At 32.8% G+C, this 19586-nt stretch overlaps 1 protein-coding gene across 1 annotated transcript in view; it reads left to right on the top strand.

Annotated features, from left to right (window-relative positions):
• The first annotated feature begins 670 nt into the window (after positions 1-670).
• LOC129224390 (putative phospholipase B-like 2) overlaps positions 671-19586 on the top strand; it is a 32123-nt gene continuing 13207 nt past the window's right edge. The window contains exons 1-6 of the mRNA XM_054858837.1: positions 671-759; positions 2650-2828; positions 6724-6970; positions 10474-10568; positions 12210-12424; positions 18714-18808. Of these exons, the coding sequence (XP_054714812.1) occupies positions 2656-2828; positions 6724-6970; positions 10474-10568; positions 12210-12424; positions 18714-18808 (825 nt within the window). The 5' untranslated portion in view covers positions 671-759; positions 2650-2655. The remainder of the gene's footprint in view (positions 760-2649; positions 2829-6723; positions 6971-10473; positions 10569-12209; positions 12425-18713; positions 18809-19586) is intronic.

Raw genomic sequence — 19586 nt, 5'->3', positions numbered from 1 at the left:
GTTTTTCTTTTAGTTATGCATTATTTTGACATAAGTAATAGTGTTTGATCAGTTTTCGGTAACTTTTATTTCATTTGGAGCTGTCAGCGTTGGCGTGAACGAAATGGCGTAAACGTTTTGCGTTAGTGCAAAAATGTACTAATCGGTATCTTAAATTGAAACTGTAGGTAAAAGTCTTACCGTTTGCTGATTCTTCTTGGTCGCTTGCATCTTTTATTGCTTAGAGAGTTATTGAAATTGACTAAAGAAAATGCACAATGCTATCTAAACGAAAAACTCACTCTATTAACAAAATAATTACAACTTAGAATAACAAATTTACAAATCGGACTCCATAAAAGATCATTCTTCCGTGTTCCATCCATTCTATTTATTTTATTTCACGTTGGCGTTGATCGTCTGCTACGATCGACGCCCGCTGTTGCTAGGATATCCACCAGTCACATGGTTTGGTTTATGAGCAGCAAAAGGGTTGCCATAGCTCGGTCTACTCCTATTATTAGTCTATGGTTACCACGACGGTTACCATTCTAAGCAGTTGATTGGTTGATTGGAGCACGTGATCATTAGCTGTTACATGATTAACTAGCCGGTCGCTCTCGGTCGAGCTCGTCGAACGCAACCAAATTTGGATTTCCAGAACTGAATTGAAATGAAATCAAGAATTCACGTGCATTTGTTGATAAGCGTGGAAAAGCAAAAGCGGCTGCAGCTGTTCTGCTTATGTCATTCTAGGAAGGAGGTTCAACTTTCTTTGAAGTAAATATTTTCGATTGGAATTTATCATTACCAAAAGTATTATATGATTTTTTTTTTGCTACAATTACTTGAATTTTTTTACCGACTCATTTCGGTAACTTCAGAAGCACAAAATTCTTTGCATTCAAACTCAAGTTTTCTGGTTTTAGAAGATAAAACTCCGCTAGTTTTGTTTAAAAATGTCAATTTTTGCGTGTATTGAATATATTGCTAGTATTATTAAAAATATATTTATTGCAGTGAAACAGCAAAAGTTCAGAAGCAGTCAAGCCTAAGTAAATTTTCCTTTTGTTCAGTAAGCAATTGAAGTTTATTTTACTTAAATTTTGTCAAGAGGTGTAATATTGTTGCGTTATGTTCTGAATTGTATGTTATTTACGTACATATTGTATAGCAACTTTATTTGATAAAACGGCGTACTATTTTCTGAACGGGATTTTCTTTTTTATTTCCGAAAATCCGAACAGTTTAAATATCCGAATTATCTAGTTGGGATTTTTGACGCGCTACTGTAGTTTTATTTGCTGTGTTATGTGAAAGATTCATTCTTTTTTTTTTGTGTGTGTGTTTTGATTTGAAATATGTAGTGCAGTGCTATGAACTACTAATTTGAACAAAAAAGAATTGATGAAGAGTAATTAACTGCTCTTAAAAAAAAAATGTCAAACAACCAAAAATTAATTGGTTAACTACAAATACTTGTTTTCCTAGGCAACCATGATGCTCTACTGCAGTTTTATTTGCTGTGTTATGTGAAAGGTTCATTTATTTTTTTTTGTGTGTGTGTGTGTTTTGATTTGAAATATGTAGTGTAGTGCTATGAAGTACTAACTTAAAAATAAAAAGGAATTGATGAAGAGTAATTAATTGCTCTTTAAAAAAAAAAAAAAAAAATTGTCAAACAACCAAATATTAATTGCTTAACTACAAATACTTGTTTTCCTAGGCAACCATGATGCTCTACTGCAGTTTTATTTGCTGTGTTATGTGAAAGGTTCATTTATTTTTTTTTGTGTGTGTGTGTGTTTTGATTTGAAATATGTAGTGTAGTGCTATGAAGTACTAACTTAAAAATAAAAAGGAATTGATGAAGAGTAATTAATTGCTCTTTAAAAAAAAAAAAAAAAAAATTGTCAAACAACCAAATATTAATTGCTTAACTACAAATACTTGTTTTCCTAGGCAACCATGATGCTCTACTGCAGTTTTATTTGCTGTGTTATGTGAAAGGTTCATTTATTTTTTTTTGTGTGTGTGTGTGTTTTGATTTGAAATATGTAGTGTAGTGCTATGAAGTACTAACTTAAAAATAAAAAGGAATTGATGAAGAGTAATTAATTGCTCTTTAAAAAAAAAAAAAAAAAATTGTCAAACAACCAAATATTAATTGCTTAACTACAAATACTTGTTTTCCTAGGCAACCATGATGCTCTACTGCAGTTTTATTTGCTGTGTTATGTGAAAGGTTCATTTATTTTTTTTTGTGTGTGTGTGTGTTTTGATTTGAAATATGTAGTGTAGTGCTATGAAGTACTAACTTAAAAATAAAAAGGAATTGATGAAGAGTAATTAATTGCTCTTTAAAAAAAAAAAAAAAAAATTGTCAAACAACCAAATATTAATTGCTTAACTACAAATACTTGTTTTCCTAGGCAACCATGATGCTCTACTGCAGTTTTATTTGCTGTGTTATGTGAAAGGTTCATTTATTTTTTTTTGTGTGTGTGTGTGTTTTGATTTGAAATATGTAGTGTAGTGCTATGAAGTACTAACTTAAAAATAAAAAGGAATTGATGAAGAGTAATTAATTGCTCTTTAAAAAAAAAAAAAAAAAAAATTGTCAAACAACGAAATATTAATTGCTTAACTAACAAATACTTGTTTTCCTAGGCAACCATGAGGCTTATCTATGTTCTGATAAGCGTTTTGTTTACTGTTGCGTCCTGCAGTAATGTCAAAAACGCAAGTGTCACCTATGATGAAAAATCCGGAAGGTTTACCATTCATGACACCATTGTTGACAAAGCTGTCGCTTATGCAAGCTTCAAAGATGAAATATTTGTTAATGGGTATGTTTTATTTCATTCTGATAAGGGAATAATTTAAATGCAAAAGTTGTGCAAAATAATTGATGGTTATTATTGTGTAAAATAATTGATGTTTATTATTTTGTTTCAAAAAGAAAAGTTTTATGGAAAGAGATTACTATATATTGTTTATTAAACTGAGTCTGGGTTTTTGTTACAGTTTGTGCTTCAATGGCAGACGAGAATTTTTTACTTTATAAAGTCTATGATAAAACTTGTTGGCAACTCATCGAATTATCTATAACTGCAAAACTTTTGAATAAATTTTACAATTTATTTATTTATTTTCAAAGCATTCTACTGCACTTTCTAACAAATTGGTTGTTAACATTTAATCTGAAAACTAAGTAATGTTATAATGCTAACAAAATATTCAATTTTTGCTTGCAATTCTGCCATAGCTCAGGCTATGGAGTGGTGCCGTTCCTGAGAGAATGGTCTTGGTTTTGAATGATGAGATAGTATTGTAAATAAATTGTACTTTGTTTAATATTTTTTTGCTTGCCCTGTGCATTATCAATTGTGTATTAGTTACTTTTATGTTATTTCCTGAGTTTCTGCCTCTTTTGCCAAGCTAGTTGTAACAGGTGGTTTTAAGCGCCTTGGCAGAAATATGTCAACACTGGGTGTAACTTTAGAGATGCAGTAAGGGTATTTCACATTTAAAAAAAAAAAAAAATTGACATTTTTTTTTTTTAAAGTTCTATGTTACGCACTTCTGTGCCCAAAAAATTATCGTATCGTGTCTTCAGTCGCAGAATAAAATGAATGTTCTAATCAAATGATTATTAGTAATTTTTTCATTTGTACTGAACAAAAATCTTTTTTGAAATCCCACATTTTCTATTCTATTGACTCCTAGTAATATGTAAACACAACGAGAGAAAGGATTTAGCTTCTTGTTTAGGAGAGGGAACCATTTCTATATTTAATTAATATGATCTTTATTGTAAGCATACTATTTACTCAGAAATACTCCCTATTTTTCCAAGCACTCTGTTTGGGGGCTATGCCTTTTAATTTTCTCAAATAAAATTTTCAAAATGCAGTTTTAAATGATCTCTGGTAGTATTTGGAAACGGGGAGTTCGGAAGCTTTCCCCGGAATTTTTCGAAATAGTCTAAAAACGCAGTCTTAGTGTGATGTTAGGGGGGAGGGAAAATTTTCAAAGTGTTATAAAGATGATTGTAGGCCATCTTTAGTAACGTTCTGGGACATGCAGGTTTTTGAAATCAAAGTTCCAAAAATGCAATTTTAGACAACTTTTTTTTATGGTCAAAGAAGGACTTTTTGCAAACTCCCTTCCCGAAATTTTTCGAAATTAAATTCATAAAAACGAAATTTAAGACGATCTTTAATGATGTTTTTTTTAAGGGAGGAGGGGGGGGGGGTGCTTATGTGACCTGAAAACATTAATGCCAGTAATTAATTTTTTCTACATTGTATTAAAATACTGATCTAGCTTCTGAGAATGAAAATAGAAAGCAGTGAAAACTTGTAACCCCCATTCTATATTGTTCACATCTTAAGGCTGAAAACGTCATTAAAACTAATGCATACAATGCTTAGTAATTCTAGCATGGTGTGTTTTTTACATTAACCGAATCATATAAAATTACTAATATATTTTTCATGATTTTCTTTGTATTTAATAAGTATGTTGTGTACGGAATGTTTTCCGCAACTGAAAAGTATTTTTATTCTCCAAAAATACAGCTTTCAAATTCTTATAAAGATAAATAAATAAATAAAAAAAAAAACTATTGCTATTGTGAAAACTTTCTGAAGACATCAGAAAGCCTTCTGTATTTTTGTTTTCTTATCAATCTTAAATGTCGGTATTAGTAATCTGGAAATTTTGTATTTGGATGAAATTTTGCTTTTTAATTTCATCCACATTGATGTTTTTTTTTCTGAAATGTAATTTTACCCCCCCCCCTCCCCCCTTTTAAAAGTAAAATCTACTTAAGTTAAACCTTGAATGAACACAAACGATTAGTAACCATGGCGACGAAAATTTGACTTCTTAGTAAATATTAAAACAACGACCTAGCGTTATTCTTGTCATCACAACAACATGAAAAATCAGAGCAACATCAGCTTTGGTCAAGTAAGGATAATAAGCATTCGCAATTGCTCAAAAAAAAAAAAAAAAAACTTATTTTTTTCTAGAAGAATAAATATTGTCCTGAATTTTAGTTGTTTTCCAAAAATGATAGCGCTGTTGGAGAAATAATATTTAAGCAACGTACTTAAAAAAATATAAAACATGTTTTTTAATTGTAAAGACTACTTGTACAAGCTTGATTCGCTCTGAAAAGTATGGAATAACACAAGTACATGATTTCTTGATTAAAACACTCAAGACCTGCAGTTAATCACAATATCAATATATTTAAGCTATTTCCAAAACAGCTAATTAAAAATAAGTATTTTAACTTAATTTTTTTTTCATTGTTTCTGGCAATAAATAAAAACTTGAGGTAAAACGCAGGAATTATGACACAAAATGTAAGCTAGGAAATAGTCTTTAATAAAAATAAAATTAACCACAGTGCGCTGGAAAATAAAAATTATGCTATTTTGTTTCTCACGTAATGTTTTAAAGACTGTATAATATCGTACATGTCTTAAAATAAGGAGTAATATTGCGACCCCATAAGAAACGTTTCACGATTCTATTTGGGGTCAAATTATGCATCGTTTTCCTCCTTAGGAAGTTTTCTAAAGAGAAATACAGTAAAATCCTATTACAACGTATATTAATGCAACGACATACTTGTTTCAACCAAATAAATTTCTAGTCCCGATTTTGAAATTCGATGAATTTTACTGTATATTATGAATTACATGTTCAATGTGTATCTACCTTCTAAAGAAATTTGACGAGTCTGGCTCTTAAAGACACAAATAATTTTCAAAAACGTTTGTTGAGCTGTGGAAAGCACTTTATGTGTGTACATTTGTAGTAACATAAAACACGTGTAAAACGATGCAAAATACCTAGTATCTGGAATACGATTTAATCTACATATAAAAATATTTTTCTGCTGGAAGGGAAAAATGTCAACTTTTCGCATTCGACAGCATTGTAACAATGTTCATTATATTGTTAATAAACAATTTGACTCAGAAATATCCCTTTCAAATCTATTTCTTTTCAAACCACAAATTTGAAAAAAAGCAGATGTTGCTAATTTAACAGCTAATAGCACGCATCTACATGGATTCACTTTCAAAAGCACTTGATTCTTCAAGAAAGCCTTAGGAAAAGAGGAAAGAAGAAAGGACGTCCAGCGAAGGTCATTGAGGGGAACTAATGAGAGGGTAATTAATCTTACACCCCATTAGCGCTCACCCCTCAAAAAAGGGGAGTTTACTATAGGAGGCGGAGCGAATGCAAAAAGTGAACGTATTTTGAAATTTTTTTCAATAGTTAGAACCCGATATTTGTTTAAAAAATGGTCGCATTATTTCAAGCAAGATCTCAAAAGAGAGCTGAAAATATTTTGCGTGTCAGGGCGTTCTTAAAATTTTGATAGCACGAGTTGCAGATGTTTTACAGAGCGAAATGTCCAACAGTACCTTGTTTTCGAAGAAATTCATTTTTTCTCGAATTTTAAAAAATTGGAGAATGGACTCATCAAAAAAGTAAAAACTAAAAGAAACAGACATGGTCTTGAAAAATACTCAGAAAAAAAAAGTGATCCAAAAACTTCACAGGAATTTGTAAACCAAGCTCCAACTTTCCCCGTAGGTTAACATTAGATCCGAATCTTTCAGACTCTCAGTGAAGAGCACCCTTAACATTGTAAAATATAAATGCTGTATCATAGTATTTTTTTTTTTCAATTAATTATCATTTATTTCTGCACAGATGGTCATTTCTTGAAGTTAATAGCAATGGAAAGTATGCGGACAGTCTTCAATCGTATGCTGCTGGTGTAGTTGAAGGATATTTGACGTCCAGTTTACTGACCAAGCATTGGAGTAATATTGCTGCAGATTATTGCGATGCTGAACTGGATTATTGCGAACGTCTGAAAGACTTCCTGCAGGAAAATTTAGATTTCATCAATAGTAATATTGAAAATAGAAGGCAACATGATATCTATTGGCATCAAGTAATAATTTAAACTCATCATTTCATTCAAATTGTGATTTTTTTTGTGACTAATTATGTAGAAAGGTGGCTGGCCTTAATATTTATGGATGCCTCTCATTCATTCAGTGGCGCAGATTGGACTATTGAAATTTTACAGGGGATAAGGAAAAACATTTTTTTCCTTTTTTTTGGGGGGGGGGGGGGTTCCACAACTTAAGAGAGGGTACGCCATTGTTCTAGGGGGCTGGACTGGGCCGGATTTTCGAAATCTAATACATACATACAGACTGTCATAGGTGTCCTTACATTTGCATGATTTTATAGAAAAAATTAAAGTATGTATTAAGAGTTCCACTGTATAAGGCCTTATTAAGCACCTTATATAGAGAAGGGTGCCACTCTCTTTTGTTACTTTTTCATAGTAATGAAATATCTGTAATCAGGAACTATGTTTATGAATAACTAATTATAGTTTTTTATTTCATTGATAAAAAAAAGATTTAATGCTGTGAACACTTTATGTCACCTCTTGTCTCTACTTAGGGCATGCTAGAATTCTTTGATACCCCCTTTGGGCATCCCTGTCCTAAGTAATAACCTTCCTCCCCCAAAAAAATTAGAGATTCACCTTTATCTTGTCACCTCTGTCAGGAGCGGATTTATAGTATATTCAAGGGAGTGGCGGTTGAAAACTGTAAAAGCCGCCCCCAGCCCCGCCACGTCTTGTGACCCTCTCTGACCCCCCCAGGGGGGAGGGAGTCAATTGCTCCCCCACCCATCCACTAGGGCTTTGAAAACGAATGTTTTTACATATAAGTGAACATGGTTTTTGCTATGCAAAATACGATGAACGTTTTTTTTTTACAACGTGAACATTGTTTCGGACATATGGCTCATAGGAGTGAGCCAAAAATAAGCGAAAACATGGTACAGATGTGATATACCCCCCCCCCCCCCCCCATTTGGCGACATTCAATTTTTTTGCACAAAATTAAAGTATTTTTCTCGCCAATGAGGCGATAATTTTTTATGCATGGCATCCCTGGCCAAACTAACCTGTATTTAGCAACCCGAAGGCAATCTTACAGATCTGTTCAAACTTGTTTACTTGGGTTGTTTGGGTTTCACGCAGGAGAGATACGTGGTGTTGTTTCGTGCAATATACCTTACAGGAATGCTTATTTTGTGTTAGTTTAAATTCAGTAGTTGTGTTTTGAAGTAAAAACATTAGAAAATGCCAGTTTCTTCAAACTTGAAGGTTAATTAAAAGTTAACTCCAACGTGGTGTGTATCTGTAACGTGCCATTGTCATATGATGTATTGTTTTAGACTGAGTGTGAATATTTATACCATATAAAAAGGTAAGTTCTTTATTTTAGAATTAAAAAAAAACCTCTCACTTCCAAAATTCTTTGTTTTTACAAATCCTTGAGGGGTTCTTGTAGTTTTTAACTTTATTTTTACTGTATGTAAATTAATTTTACAGAAATAGTACGGTTATTTTGTTCTAAAAGTTAATTCTTATCGATGCCACGAATTATTTAGACATTAACGTGCCTCCTTTAGGTACTGAATTTTATGTTAACAATTGAAAGTTCTTTCGGTTGTACTCTTAAAAATGCTGAATTTTATTAATAAATCTGCACAATAATGGTGCATATTTCACACTTAAAACTGTGTCATTATTGTACACTGAACGGAAGGAGCCACCCTTGGGTGTACATACACATGAATATGCATAATATACATAAATATACATAATTGTGACCATACTCCGACTGTAATGTATATTAACAGTCGGAGGGATAACTGGCGAGCCAGAGGTCTCATATCCCGGAGAAATGATGAAAAAAATTAATGCATTAATTTCGAATTGTAATTAATACAATAATTTATTTCATTGTATTTTAATATGTTTACAAAAAACCCCGGCCCTGTACATTTTTGAAGCATATATTCGTGATGTTTTTTGTTGTGCTTTTATGTTGTTTTTATATATATTGTGTTCTGAAGTGCTTTGATCATGTTTTTTTAGCTGATTTTTTCCTGTTGGCGCTAAAAAAGCATCGCCAAGAACGATGTATGACATATGTCGTCATACATCGTTTTCTTGGCGACGCTTTCTTGGCGCCAACAGGAAAAAGTCGCCAAGGGTGGGGTATATCACATCAGTTCCCGAAAACATAGTAAAATAAGCCACTAGGAAGAAAAGATAAACTCTGTTGATTCTTTTAAATATTTAAGGGAGGAATCCCCCCCCCCATGAGTCTCCCAACTTGCTCCATATGTTCATGCTTTTAAGCTTTGCTCCTCTCTAGCCCTTCAAAAGAGTGTTAATGACTAATAAAATGCTCGCTTTCAATCCAAATAAAAATAATGACTATGAAACTGTCAAACTGAAAAAAATTGTGGGGCTTCATTTCCTAAAAGCGGGACGTATAGAGGAAAAACTGCAGTCATATTTGGATTCAGGAGGTCATTTTACATAAGAATCAGCAAGAATTATGTCAGAAGCAGTTTGATTTTTTTTTTTGCCGAGCTGTGTTGTCAAAGTTTTAAAAAAAAGCGGAATTGGGCAAACTTGGGTGAAATCTAAAAAATGTGTAACACATTTGGTAATACATTTTGTAACTACAAAGACTTGTAATTTATTGCATTTAAGTCAATTATTGCACTATATTTTGAACACTTTCTTTTGCACACAAGGTTTATGGGGAAAAAAATCTACTGCATATAAATTAAAATTTTTAATGAAGAATTTAATTTCTACGTTGCTAGATTAAAACCAGCTGTATAAATAAGTTACATATATATTTATACTTGAATGTTCACATTGAGTAAATATATTAAACAGTCAAAAAATAATTTTGACACATTTTGTTCTGCTTTTGATATTTTCTCACAGAATATAGTTTCTCAAAAAATAGTTTTAGACACTTTCAGACTCAAGGGTTATGAACAGGATGGTAAAAACCTTGCCAACCCTGCTTTCATTTGCATACATGCATAAACATAGGGAAAGTTAGTTACTCTTATAAAAAAATAAATAAATGAACTCATGCATACAAATCAAAATTTTAATCAAGAATTCAACTTCTGTGCAACTGGATTAAAATCAGCTGCATAAATAAGTTGAATGTTCTCATTGAATAAATGTTCAATATAAAACATTACATTGATACATTTTATTCTGATTTTGATGTTTTTTCACAGAATACAATTTTTTTAAAAATCTAGTTTTGGACAGGACGGTAAAAACCAGGATTTTTACCATAGTGTCCAAAATCTTGCCAACCCTGGTTCTTTCTAATCGACAGATTGTCTTAGAAAATATTTAAAAGTAAGAAAAACTAGATCTGCTTCCTGCTACATTTTAAGTTATTGTTCATTTTGCTTTGACTTAATTGCAATTGTTTTAAAGGGCATGATGTAAAATATTAATTTTTTTTTGTTTTCAATTATGATTCAGAATTTTCTTGATGTGATTTTGTTAATATCTTCTTCTCAATCATATTGTTTTAGATTGCTCTTACACTAGAGCAGCTGCATGGCTTGGAAGATGGAATAAGAAATCAGACAAGCAAACCTTCAACTGATGTTAACGTAATGGGACTTATGTAAGTTTGTTTCAGCTACATGTTTTACGTACATCCTCATTGCATTAGATCCTCGTTTTATGCGGGGGGGGGGGGGTTTCGTTCCTCGGAAATGCAGCGTACATCAAAGCCCCGTAAATTAAGACCTAATATTAATGTTAAAAAAGGGGTTAGGTTCCGTAGACAAAAAAAAATACTTCATTCTAGTGATGACTAATTGCATAATAAGTTTAATGTGTACTTATATCGATTTCTGTGCGCAACATACTTAAAGAAAACAAATTAATTTTGTGTTCTGTTTATAAAGAGGAGCTGGCTATGATAGTCCTTTGGCAGTCATTAAGAATTTTTCTCTGTAGTTCTTTGCAGAGCATGAACGCATCCATGATCACTTGTGTCGTTTCCATGATGGAATCTTCCTTCACTAACAAATCAGAAAGATCCGTTCTATTGTCTAGGAATGACTCAAAATTTTCAATGTGAATGTTTTTGGTTGTGTGTCACCGATGTGGGTATCCTCGTCGGTTTTGTCCTCCCTTTGTCACTCCTGAAAGCTCTTCTTCCAGTGAGTTCTGAACTGTGTGAGTTTAATAACTTTACTTCTGGAAGGAGCTCTGGAACAAATTGCATAAAATGTATCCAGTGGTTCAAGCTCGATTATTTGCACGCCAAAATGCAGTTTAGTATGTGTAATCTGCAATCTTTAGGGGTTTGGAATTTGAAAGAAGGGAAAATTTTATCTGTTTGCATTGCCGCTTCCGCGTAAAACCGAAACTCATCCGCGTAAAATAAAATAAAGGTGTCAAATCTTAAACCGCGCAAAATAAATCCGCGTAAAACAAGGGTCTACTGTATATAATATTCAATTCACTGATCGTGTAACACTCTGTGGCGACGCCAACAATAAAACTCGCGCCATAGCATGATAATTTGATAATTTTTGGTCATGTGACTTCAAACATGCAAGGAAATGCTATATTTTGACAAGACTGAACTGGATCCGGTAAATTAACTGTTTTACTGGTGGAACTCATTTTAGGAGAATGAAGAAACGAAAAAGTGGTCAACAATGAACGCTAACTACTGGAGTTAGGGTTAAAATTTCAACTGTCAAAATATCGCCAAACAAGGCAATTGCTTCGTTCAGATATAGAAGCAATTTTTACCCGTCATACCTTGATAGGCGATTTTCTAGTATATTATAGAATAAATATCATATAGTATCAGACACCAGCAAACATTTTAAAGTCATAAAAGCTAGGAAAAAGTTTTAGGTGCCATGAAAATTATTTCTCAGGATTTATAGAAACATTTAGTGTAACATGGCTTTTGAAAGATTCTTGTTGGCAAAGTATGTATTTTTAGTTGCCAAGTTTGTCAATTTATAAATATCCATTTTTAAAGTTTTATTGCATTTTGCTAATTCTACTCCTATTTTTTTTTTTTTTTTTTTGAAAATTAACCCAGTAGCGTATATATATATTTATATATAGGGTATTGAGGCATAAATTTGCTACATAGAGTAATGCTATTTTTGACTTTCTATTTTTTTTTTTTGCCTTTAAAGTACTATTAAAACACTGAGAAATTTCACCATTATTATTCACTGCTTTATATTTCTTTAATTAATTGCATTCACATTAATTGCAAATTTCTTTACAGGTTTTTGAATATAATGGGAGATTTGGAGGACTTGGAGGTTGTTTTGAATAAAAGTGCTCAAAAAGTTTTCGGCTATGGCTCTTGCTCTGGTCTAGTTAAAGTTTTGCCAGGAAATAAAGACATTTATTTTGCACAAGATACGTGGTCCCCATTCAACACCATGCTTCGAATTTTGAAAAAGTACAGCTTTAAATTTCATACCTCGATGCAAGAAGGTAAGTGCAGTACATTATTTGAACATGGTTTTAATTAACAGTGCTTTAATGGTTTTATAAAACTTTTAGTTTTGGGAAACAATTGACATAAATTGGGCATTATGAGATTTTTATCAGAGAATTGTAGACCCCCCAATGTGAGGTCGATAGAGGTCACAGTGACCTCCCGAAAAATTCCTTCTTTGGCAAATTTTGTCCTATGTCAAATTACAGCATTGAAAAATGTAATATTTTTTTCTTTTTTAATAATGTTAAATATCTGTCATTAGATGTACATATGCATGCATGCTGGTATTTTATCAGTCAGTAAATTTCAAAGTTTCAATTGACAAATTTAAAGTTTTCCCTTCCCAAAATTTTAAGTTTGTGCCCCCCCCCCCCCCCCCGGAGAAGCGCATATAAAAACCATAATTAAAATTGTGCTTTCTAATTCTAATAATTAGCTAATTCTAATAATTTCTTCAATTTTGCATTTTTGTATTGACTTTTTAAGTGTATCATTTTGAGCTAGAATGGGGGTTATATGCATAATGAAGGAGGTTAAAAGTGGTAAAGGGGACAAGTGGATTCCTTGTGATTTATGTCAGATGTTCTGCTTGTTTAAGGGGAAGGATGAGTTTGAGAAGGATTTCTTTTGCACTAAGTGTGTTGAACTCTCAGAAATCAGAATTAGGGTGCTTACTTTGGAGGGTGAGTTAGCATTAGGCTGTAGGATTGCAGATGGGGTAAACACGCCAGAGGAAAAGGGGAAGTTAGTAAAAAGGAGGTGGGCATTAGCTGTATGTTAGATAGTGGGAATATTCCAGAGGTAAAGGGGAAAGTTATTGCTGAGGCAACAGACTGGGAAACAAAGGGTATAATTTGGGGAGATTCAATGGTGCGTGAGGTGGGAAACTCAATAGGCAGAGTTAGACGTAAGCTGGCTAGATGTTGTTTGTCAGGGGCTCGGGTGAGAGATGTAAATAGGGTTGCTGAAAAGAAGGGGGTATTTAATAAAGAGGATGTAGTTACTTTGTGGGTGGGAACTAACGATGTAGGCCATAGTAACAACGATGAGTTTACAAAGGAATGGGATTCCCTGTTGGACAAAGCAACCAACTGTTCGGCAAATGTCCAAATGATTGGTTTGCTTCCCAGATATGGAGTGCATAGGAGTTGGTTAAACCAACGGGCTAGGTGTATGAACCTGGTACTCAAGGAAATTTGCGTTAAGCGTAGTATCAGGTTTATTGATGTGTGGAGTAAATGTAAACGCGATTGGATTGTTAGGAATGGCCTGCATCTGAGCTCTACAGGGGTCAAAATGGTTAGTGGTTTGGTTTTAAAGGATTCAGAATCAAAAAACTAAGTTGGAATGGGGAGCATGGTTTAAGGAGCAGAATTCGAAAGGGTACTAACTATTGGGGTTTTAGTAGAAACGGAAATAGGTTGGCTAATAAGAGAAAAGATTTTAACAGTTGGGATTCAAATAATCGCGCAGCATTAAATGAAAGTAAGATGGGCTTACTTAAGGTTTTTATACAAATGCTCGTAGTATTAGGAACAAGATGGAAGAATTGAAAAGCATAATAATAGACGAGAGGTTGGATATTATTGGAGTTACCGAGACATGGACTACCAAAAATGATGATGATTTATTATCTATTGCTGGGTATAATTTGTTTAGGCAAGATACAGCAGGTAAAAGAGGTGATGGGGTTTTATTTTACGTCAAAGACACTTTAACTTGCAATGAATTGGTAATTAATGATAAACTTAATGAGATTGATATGATTTGGCTGGAGTTGATGAGCAATAAGGGCAAAAAACTACGTTTAGGGAACATTTATAACATTTATAGGCCACCCAACTTAAGCCATGGTCAAGATGAACAGATGTTTAGTATTATTAGTGACATTTCAAGCAAGGGGTCAGTCAACATAATGGGAGATTTTAATTTTCCAGGAATTGATTGGAATAATTTTTGCCATAGTAATAACAGAGAAGAGGAATTTTTGAAAGTAATTGGTGATTGCTTCTTAGATCAAATTGTGACTCAGGGTACTCGACTGGACGTGATTTTGGATCTAGTTTTCTGCGACATAGAAGGTTCTGTTCAGGGGTTATGTGTAGGGGAACACATTGGAGATAGTGACCACAACAGTATTAGGTTTGGGATTAAATTTGATATGCACATAGTAGAGAATTTTAGGTTTGTGCCCAATTTCAGAAATACTGATTTTGTGGCACTTGGGCAGAGTTTGAAAGCAGTTTTTTCTTCCGGATTGGACAATAGTGATGTGAGTTTAAGGAAAATCTAGCAAAAACGGTTGGGGACCATGTTCCTTTTAGGAGAAAGGGTGTCAACACTAAAATTTGGCCGATGTGGTTCTCCAAGGGAAACTAAAGACGCTCTAAATTACAAGCAAGCCGCTTTTCATAGATTTAAAAAAACTGGTCACAGTGCAGATAGGCTCCAATATTGTAAGGCAAGGCTTAAATTTAAGTATTTGGTACGGATTCAGAAAAGAGAGTTGGAGCAAAGACTGGCAGATAACATAAACAGGAATCCCAAGAGGTTTTTTGCATACGCTAATTCGGGGAGAGTTCGAAATAGTCATATTGGGCCACTCGTTGATGAGCACGGAATTTTAATTCAGGACAATAGTGATATTGCTAATGTTCTTAATAACTTTTTTCGAGTGTTTTTAACGATAACTGTATCTCAACAGTTGACATCAACAAGACACAAGCTATAGTACAGCTTGAGGACTTTGTATTTTCCAGGGATGACGTTTTACTTCATTTGAAAAAAATTAAAGAGACTAAGGCTCTGGGACCAGATAATATTTATCCAAAAATTTTAGTTGAATGTGCAGAGGAATTAGCAGATGTAATTGTAAATATTTTCAATGCGTCTTATAACTCGGGGACATTGCCAGAGGACTGGAAACTGGTTAACATTACACCGCTCTTCAAGAAAGGGTCTAAAGGGAGTGCGGGAAATTATAGACCTGTGAGTCTAACTTCGGTGGTTTGCAAAATTTTTTAAACATTGATAAAAATTAAGATAGTAAATTTTTTGGAGACTAATAATCTATTGACTAGTTTTCAGTACGGTTTCAGGAAAGGTAAATCTTGTGCAACTAATTTATTACATTTCTATGACAAAGTTACCATGGCTTTGGACAATAAGAAGCCTGTAGATGTTGTTTACATTGATTTTCAAAAAGCTTTCAATAAGGTACCGCAGGTTGCTCTGTCAGGGATGAGATTTTTCCGGCTTTTGCCGGAATTCCGGCTTTTTCTGTTGGCTTTTAAAACCTTTCCTCCTTTTCCTCCTTTTTTGCCTCTTTCAGGCCTTATTTTTCTCAAAAATCAGAAAAAATACGATTTTTTTTATAAAATTTTTGGTCCCCGATTTCTTATTTGTTCTATTTTTTCCATTTGAATCTTCATCCTCCGCGATATCTGCCAAAAACGTACGTTTTGGAATCATGCCAATGACGTCATGCACGTACTGCGCCGAAAGTTGCATGCCTCGTTTGAGATTTCAGTCTTTTTGCATCCTGAAAGTATTTCAATTATTTTTAATGTTGGGTGGTTTTTTACTATTTTCTACCTTATTATCTGCGTATTTTATTCATCATTTCAATAATATTTTTATTTCTTTAATTTATTTTAGAAAAAATGCAAAACTCAATAAAAAAAATGTAACTTAGCACCCACAGTCTTTTTTTTTTTTTTAAACTTGGCATGGTTACTTTTTTTGTGTATTTAAGAAAGTGTAAAAAATATTTATGGTGAATCTCAAATGGTTTAAGCTTTACAGCCTGTTAAAAGTTTTGAGATTTCATGATTAAATGAGGCAGCTGCAAGTTGTTCTTTTTATTCCAAAATTGTATTAGGAAGTTTTCAAAAACAAATTTTGGATTTCAATGCAAGGAAAAAGATAACCAATCGTGTATATACATATATATTTATTTATTTTCAATTCTTACTATGAAAAGTATGTTCTACCACATAAAGAAATTTGAGATATTTCTCTTTGTTGTAAATTTTTACTTTACAAACAGATCTAATTTTAAAATATATGTTCTCACTCCTTTAGCACTATAAACTCAAATGTTTTTAATGAAAAAAATGTATTTTTCTCTAAAAAATATGAAAAGTTGACCTTATTGTGTGATGCAGCCAAGATTGAACTCTGCCTCCCCCAACCCTTTGTTCAATAACTCAGGGGTCAGAAATTGTTGCCTCTTTTTCAAAATTTAGATTTATTTAGGAATAAACAACCTTGCAAGAAATGCTACAATGCAGCAAATTGTACAAAATTATTACTCGTACTTAGTTAAATACGTTTTACCTTTAAAACTGGTAAATTAGCCATTTTTTGTTGAATTTTTGAATATCATGGCTTCCAGGTTCTATTTTGATGGGGTTCATCTTTCACGAAATTTTTTTGGAGTTCCTCCTTTTTGCTCTCTGACCACTCTCATCCCTGTCTGTTAATGTTGGGAAATGTCAAGTGCTACATTTAGGGCATGGAAATAAGTGTACAAGTTATTATTTGCAAGGTTCAGTCGTTAGTCAGGCAGAAAAAGTTACTGATCTGGGGGTCTTAATAAGTCAGGATTTAAAGTTCAGCCAACAGTGTAGCATAGCTAGCAACAAAGCCAATAAGATGCTTGGGTTCATCAATAGATCTATTTCAAACAAATCTAAAGAAGTTCTTCTGCCCTTATATGGAAGTTTGGTAAGACCTCATTTGGAGTATGCTGTTCAGTTTTGGTCTCCTTATCTTAAGAAAGATATTAATGTATTGGAAAGGGTTCAAAGGCGGGCTACAAGGCTAATAAATGGACTCTCTCATTTAGATTATGATTCCAGGCTTAGAAGGCTAAAAATGTACAGTCTTGAGCAAAGAAGAGACCGAGGGGACATGATTCAGTTGTTTAAATTTATTAGAATGAAAGATGTTACGGGGCTGAAGTTCAGCACTGAAAACAGGACAAAGGGTCATTGTTTTAAGCTATTTAAATCTCAGGCTGACATGGATATTAGGAAAAATTATTATTTGAGCAGGGTAGTTTAACCTTGGAACAGCTTACCGGAAGAGGTGGTAATGAGCAAGGGAGTAGACAGTTTTAAGAGGGCCATTGATCTTCACTGGGGATTGTAAATTGACTAGGACCAGTCTAGCTGGGCCCAGAGCCTGTTGCTGGTCACTTTTGTATTTGTATTTAAAATTTAATGTTTTTTTTATTATTATTATTTGTGCTGATTGGACACTTTCTCATTATCCAATCTACCAGCAGAAATCTCTCCAAATTTTTTTGTAGAAAGATTTTAGTAGCTGATACATTTGGCAGGTTTTTCAACTGTCGCTATTTTTGAAGCCAAAGACTTTGTAATAATGTATTTCAGCTTTCACCATGTAAACAAAATATCGCCATTAAAATAATCTTTAAAAAAAATTAATATGTAAAATAATCCATCAACGAAATTAGGCAAATCCATAAACAGCACAAAACTTGTATTTTTCTTTTTGCACAATTTCAAACAATCGCCAAATTTTACTACTTATTTTAGAAACTTTTTGGATGAAACTGTTTAGCACCATTTTATGGTGACCAAAAGTATCTCAGCACCTGGCAACAATATCTTTTTAACGAAAATTAGTAACATACCATTTTACAAAGTAAGGAGGGGGAGCATTATCCAAAGTATCCCAAAACGATTCCCGCAAATTCGGTAACATTTTAAATCGCACCAAGAACCCACAATAATTGAAATTTCCCAAAATAACTAAAGCAAGTATAAGGGGATTGCGGGTGGCTACATTTTTTTAAACAGTTCGTACTTCAATAGCCATGTAGAGGAGGTTTTAGACTCCATGTTAAAAAAAATATTTACAGATAACTCTTTTTAAACATGTGAAGTTTAATTTCCTCTTTCGGAAATTATTCAAATTTGTATGTGCTTAAATGTTGTGCTTTCGTTTCTAAATGAATACTATTTTGCTCTTTATACTTATTGCTCTTTTAGTTTTATGAATAAGGAAGAAGCTCTAATTTTAGTTTTATGAGTAAGGAAGAAGCTCTATTTTTAATCACGTCAAAAAGGTGTTTTTTTTTAATTCTTTCACTGAAAACAGAAAACAAGTTCAAGTAATGATTGTTTCTCATAATTATTACTGACCCAGGCAACGTCGGGTATTTTGCTAGTAATCTTTAAAAGTCTGAGACAGTAATGCTAATTTACAATGAAGTTTTGGAACTTTTATGAAGTTTACAGTTTCTATTTGTAGGTGCTCCTATTATACCTGGTCACACTGTTACCTTTTCATCTCAGCCTGGTGTGATTTATTCAGGAGATGACTTCTATTTGATTTCATCTGGTTTGGTAAGCATGTTTTAAAATAAAAAAATGAGTAGTTTTACATTCTAATTATATACAATAAATTTACCTATGTTCTTTGTAGTGCTTTAGTGTAAAAAGCTTTATAATGAGCTGTATGCTGTATAGTAATAGTTAAAAATGCCTAAATTATTTTGTTTGTTAAAACTTGTATTATTCAGTTTGTATGTTTTGATTTTATAAGCATTTATTTTTTTGTTAGCAACAAACATTATGAAAAGTTATTTGTGTGATTAAGTTTAGTTTAGAAATTGTATCCTTCAAAATTTGAACCAATTAAGTAATCATTTTAATAATGACCTTTGACAACTTGAAAATTTTAAAAATGTCGATTTATTAACCCTAACAATAATGATAAAATCTGCACATAACTTTAAAAATAATAATAATAAGTTGGCATGTATGTGATAGAATTGGGCTCTAAAAGTTTCAATGCACTGCAAATGTTCAGCAGGGCTCCTTATCAACTGCTCAAATAAAATTTGAAACTGACATCTAGTAATAAAATACTTCTTGTACAAATGTTCTTAAATGTAAACTTCAATGAAATTTCGAGACTAATAAAAAGTTTCTATTATGTGCTCTTGCTATGTACACAAAATACACTCAATTGACCAAATTATTTCTAAAACTAGTGGGGAGGGGGGTAATATCTTTAAGCGAGAACAGGGGCACCCCGATGAGAAGTCACTGACCTCCCAAAAATTTCTGAATTCACGGAAATATTGTCTGACTATTCAGCAAAATGATCATCACTTGGTTA

The sequence above is a fragment of the Uloborus diversus genome, chromosome 6, assembly GCF_026930045.1.
Source record: "Uloborus diversus isolate 005 chromosome 6, Udiv.v.3.1, whole genome shotgun sequence".
Taxonomy (NCBI): Eukaryota; Metazoa; Arthropoda; class Arachnida; order Araneae; family Uloboridae; genus Uloborus; species Uloborus diversus.
Note: the sequence above shows the minus strand (reverse complement) of the source record. Positions and strands in the feature narration are given on the sequence as shown.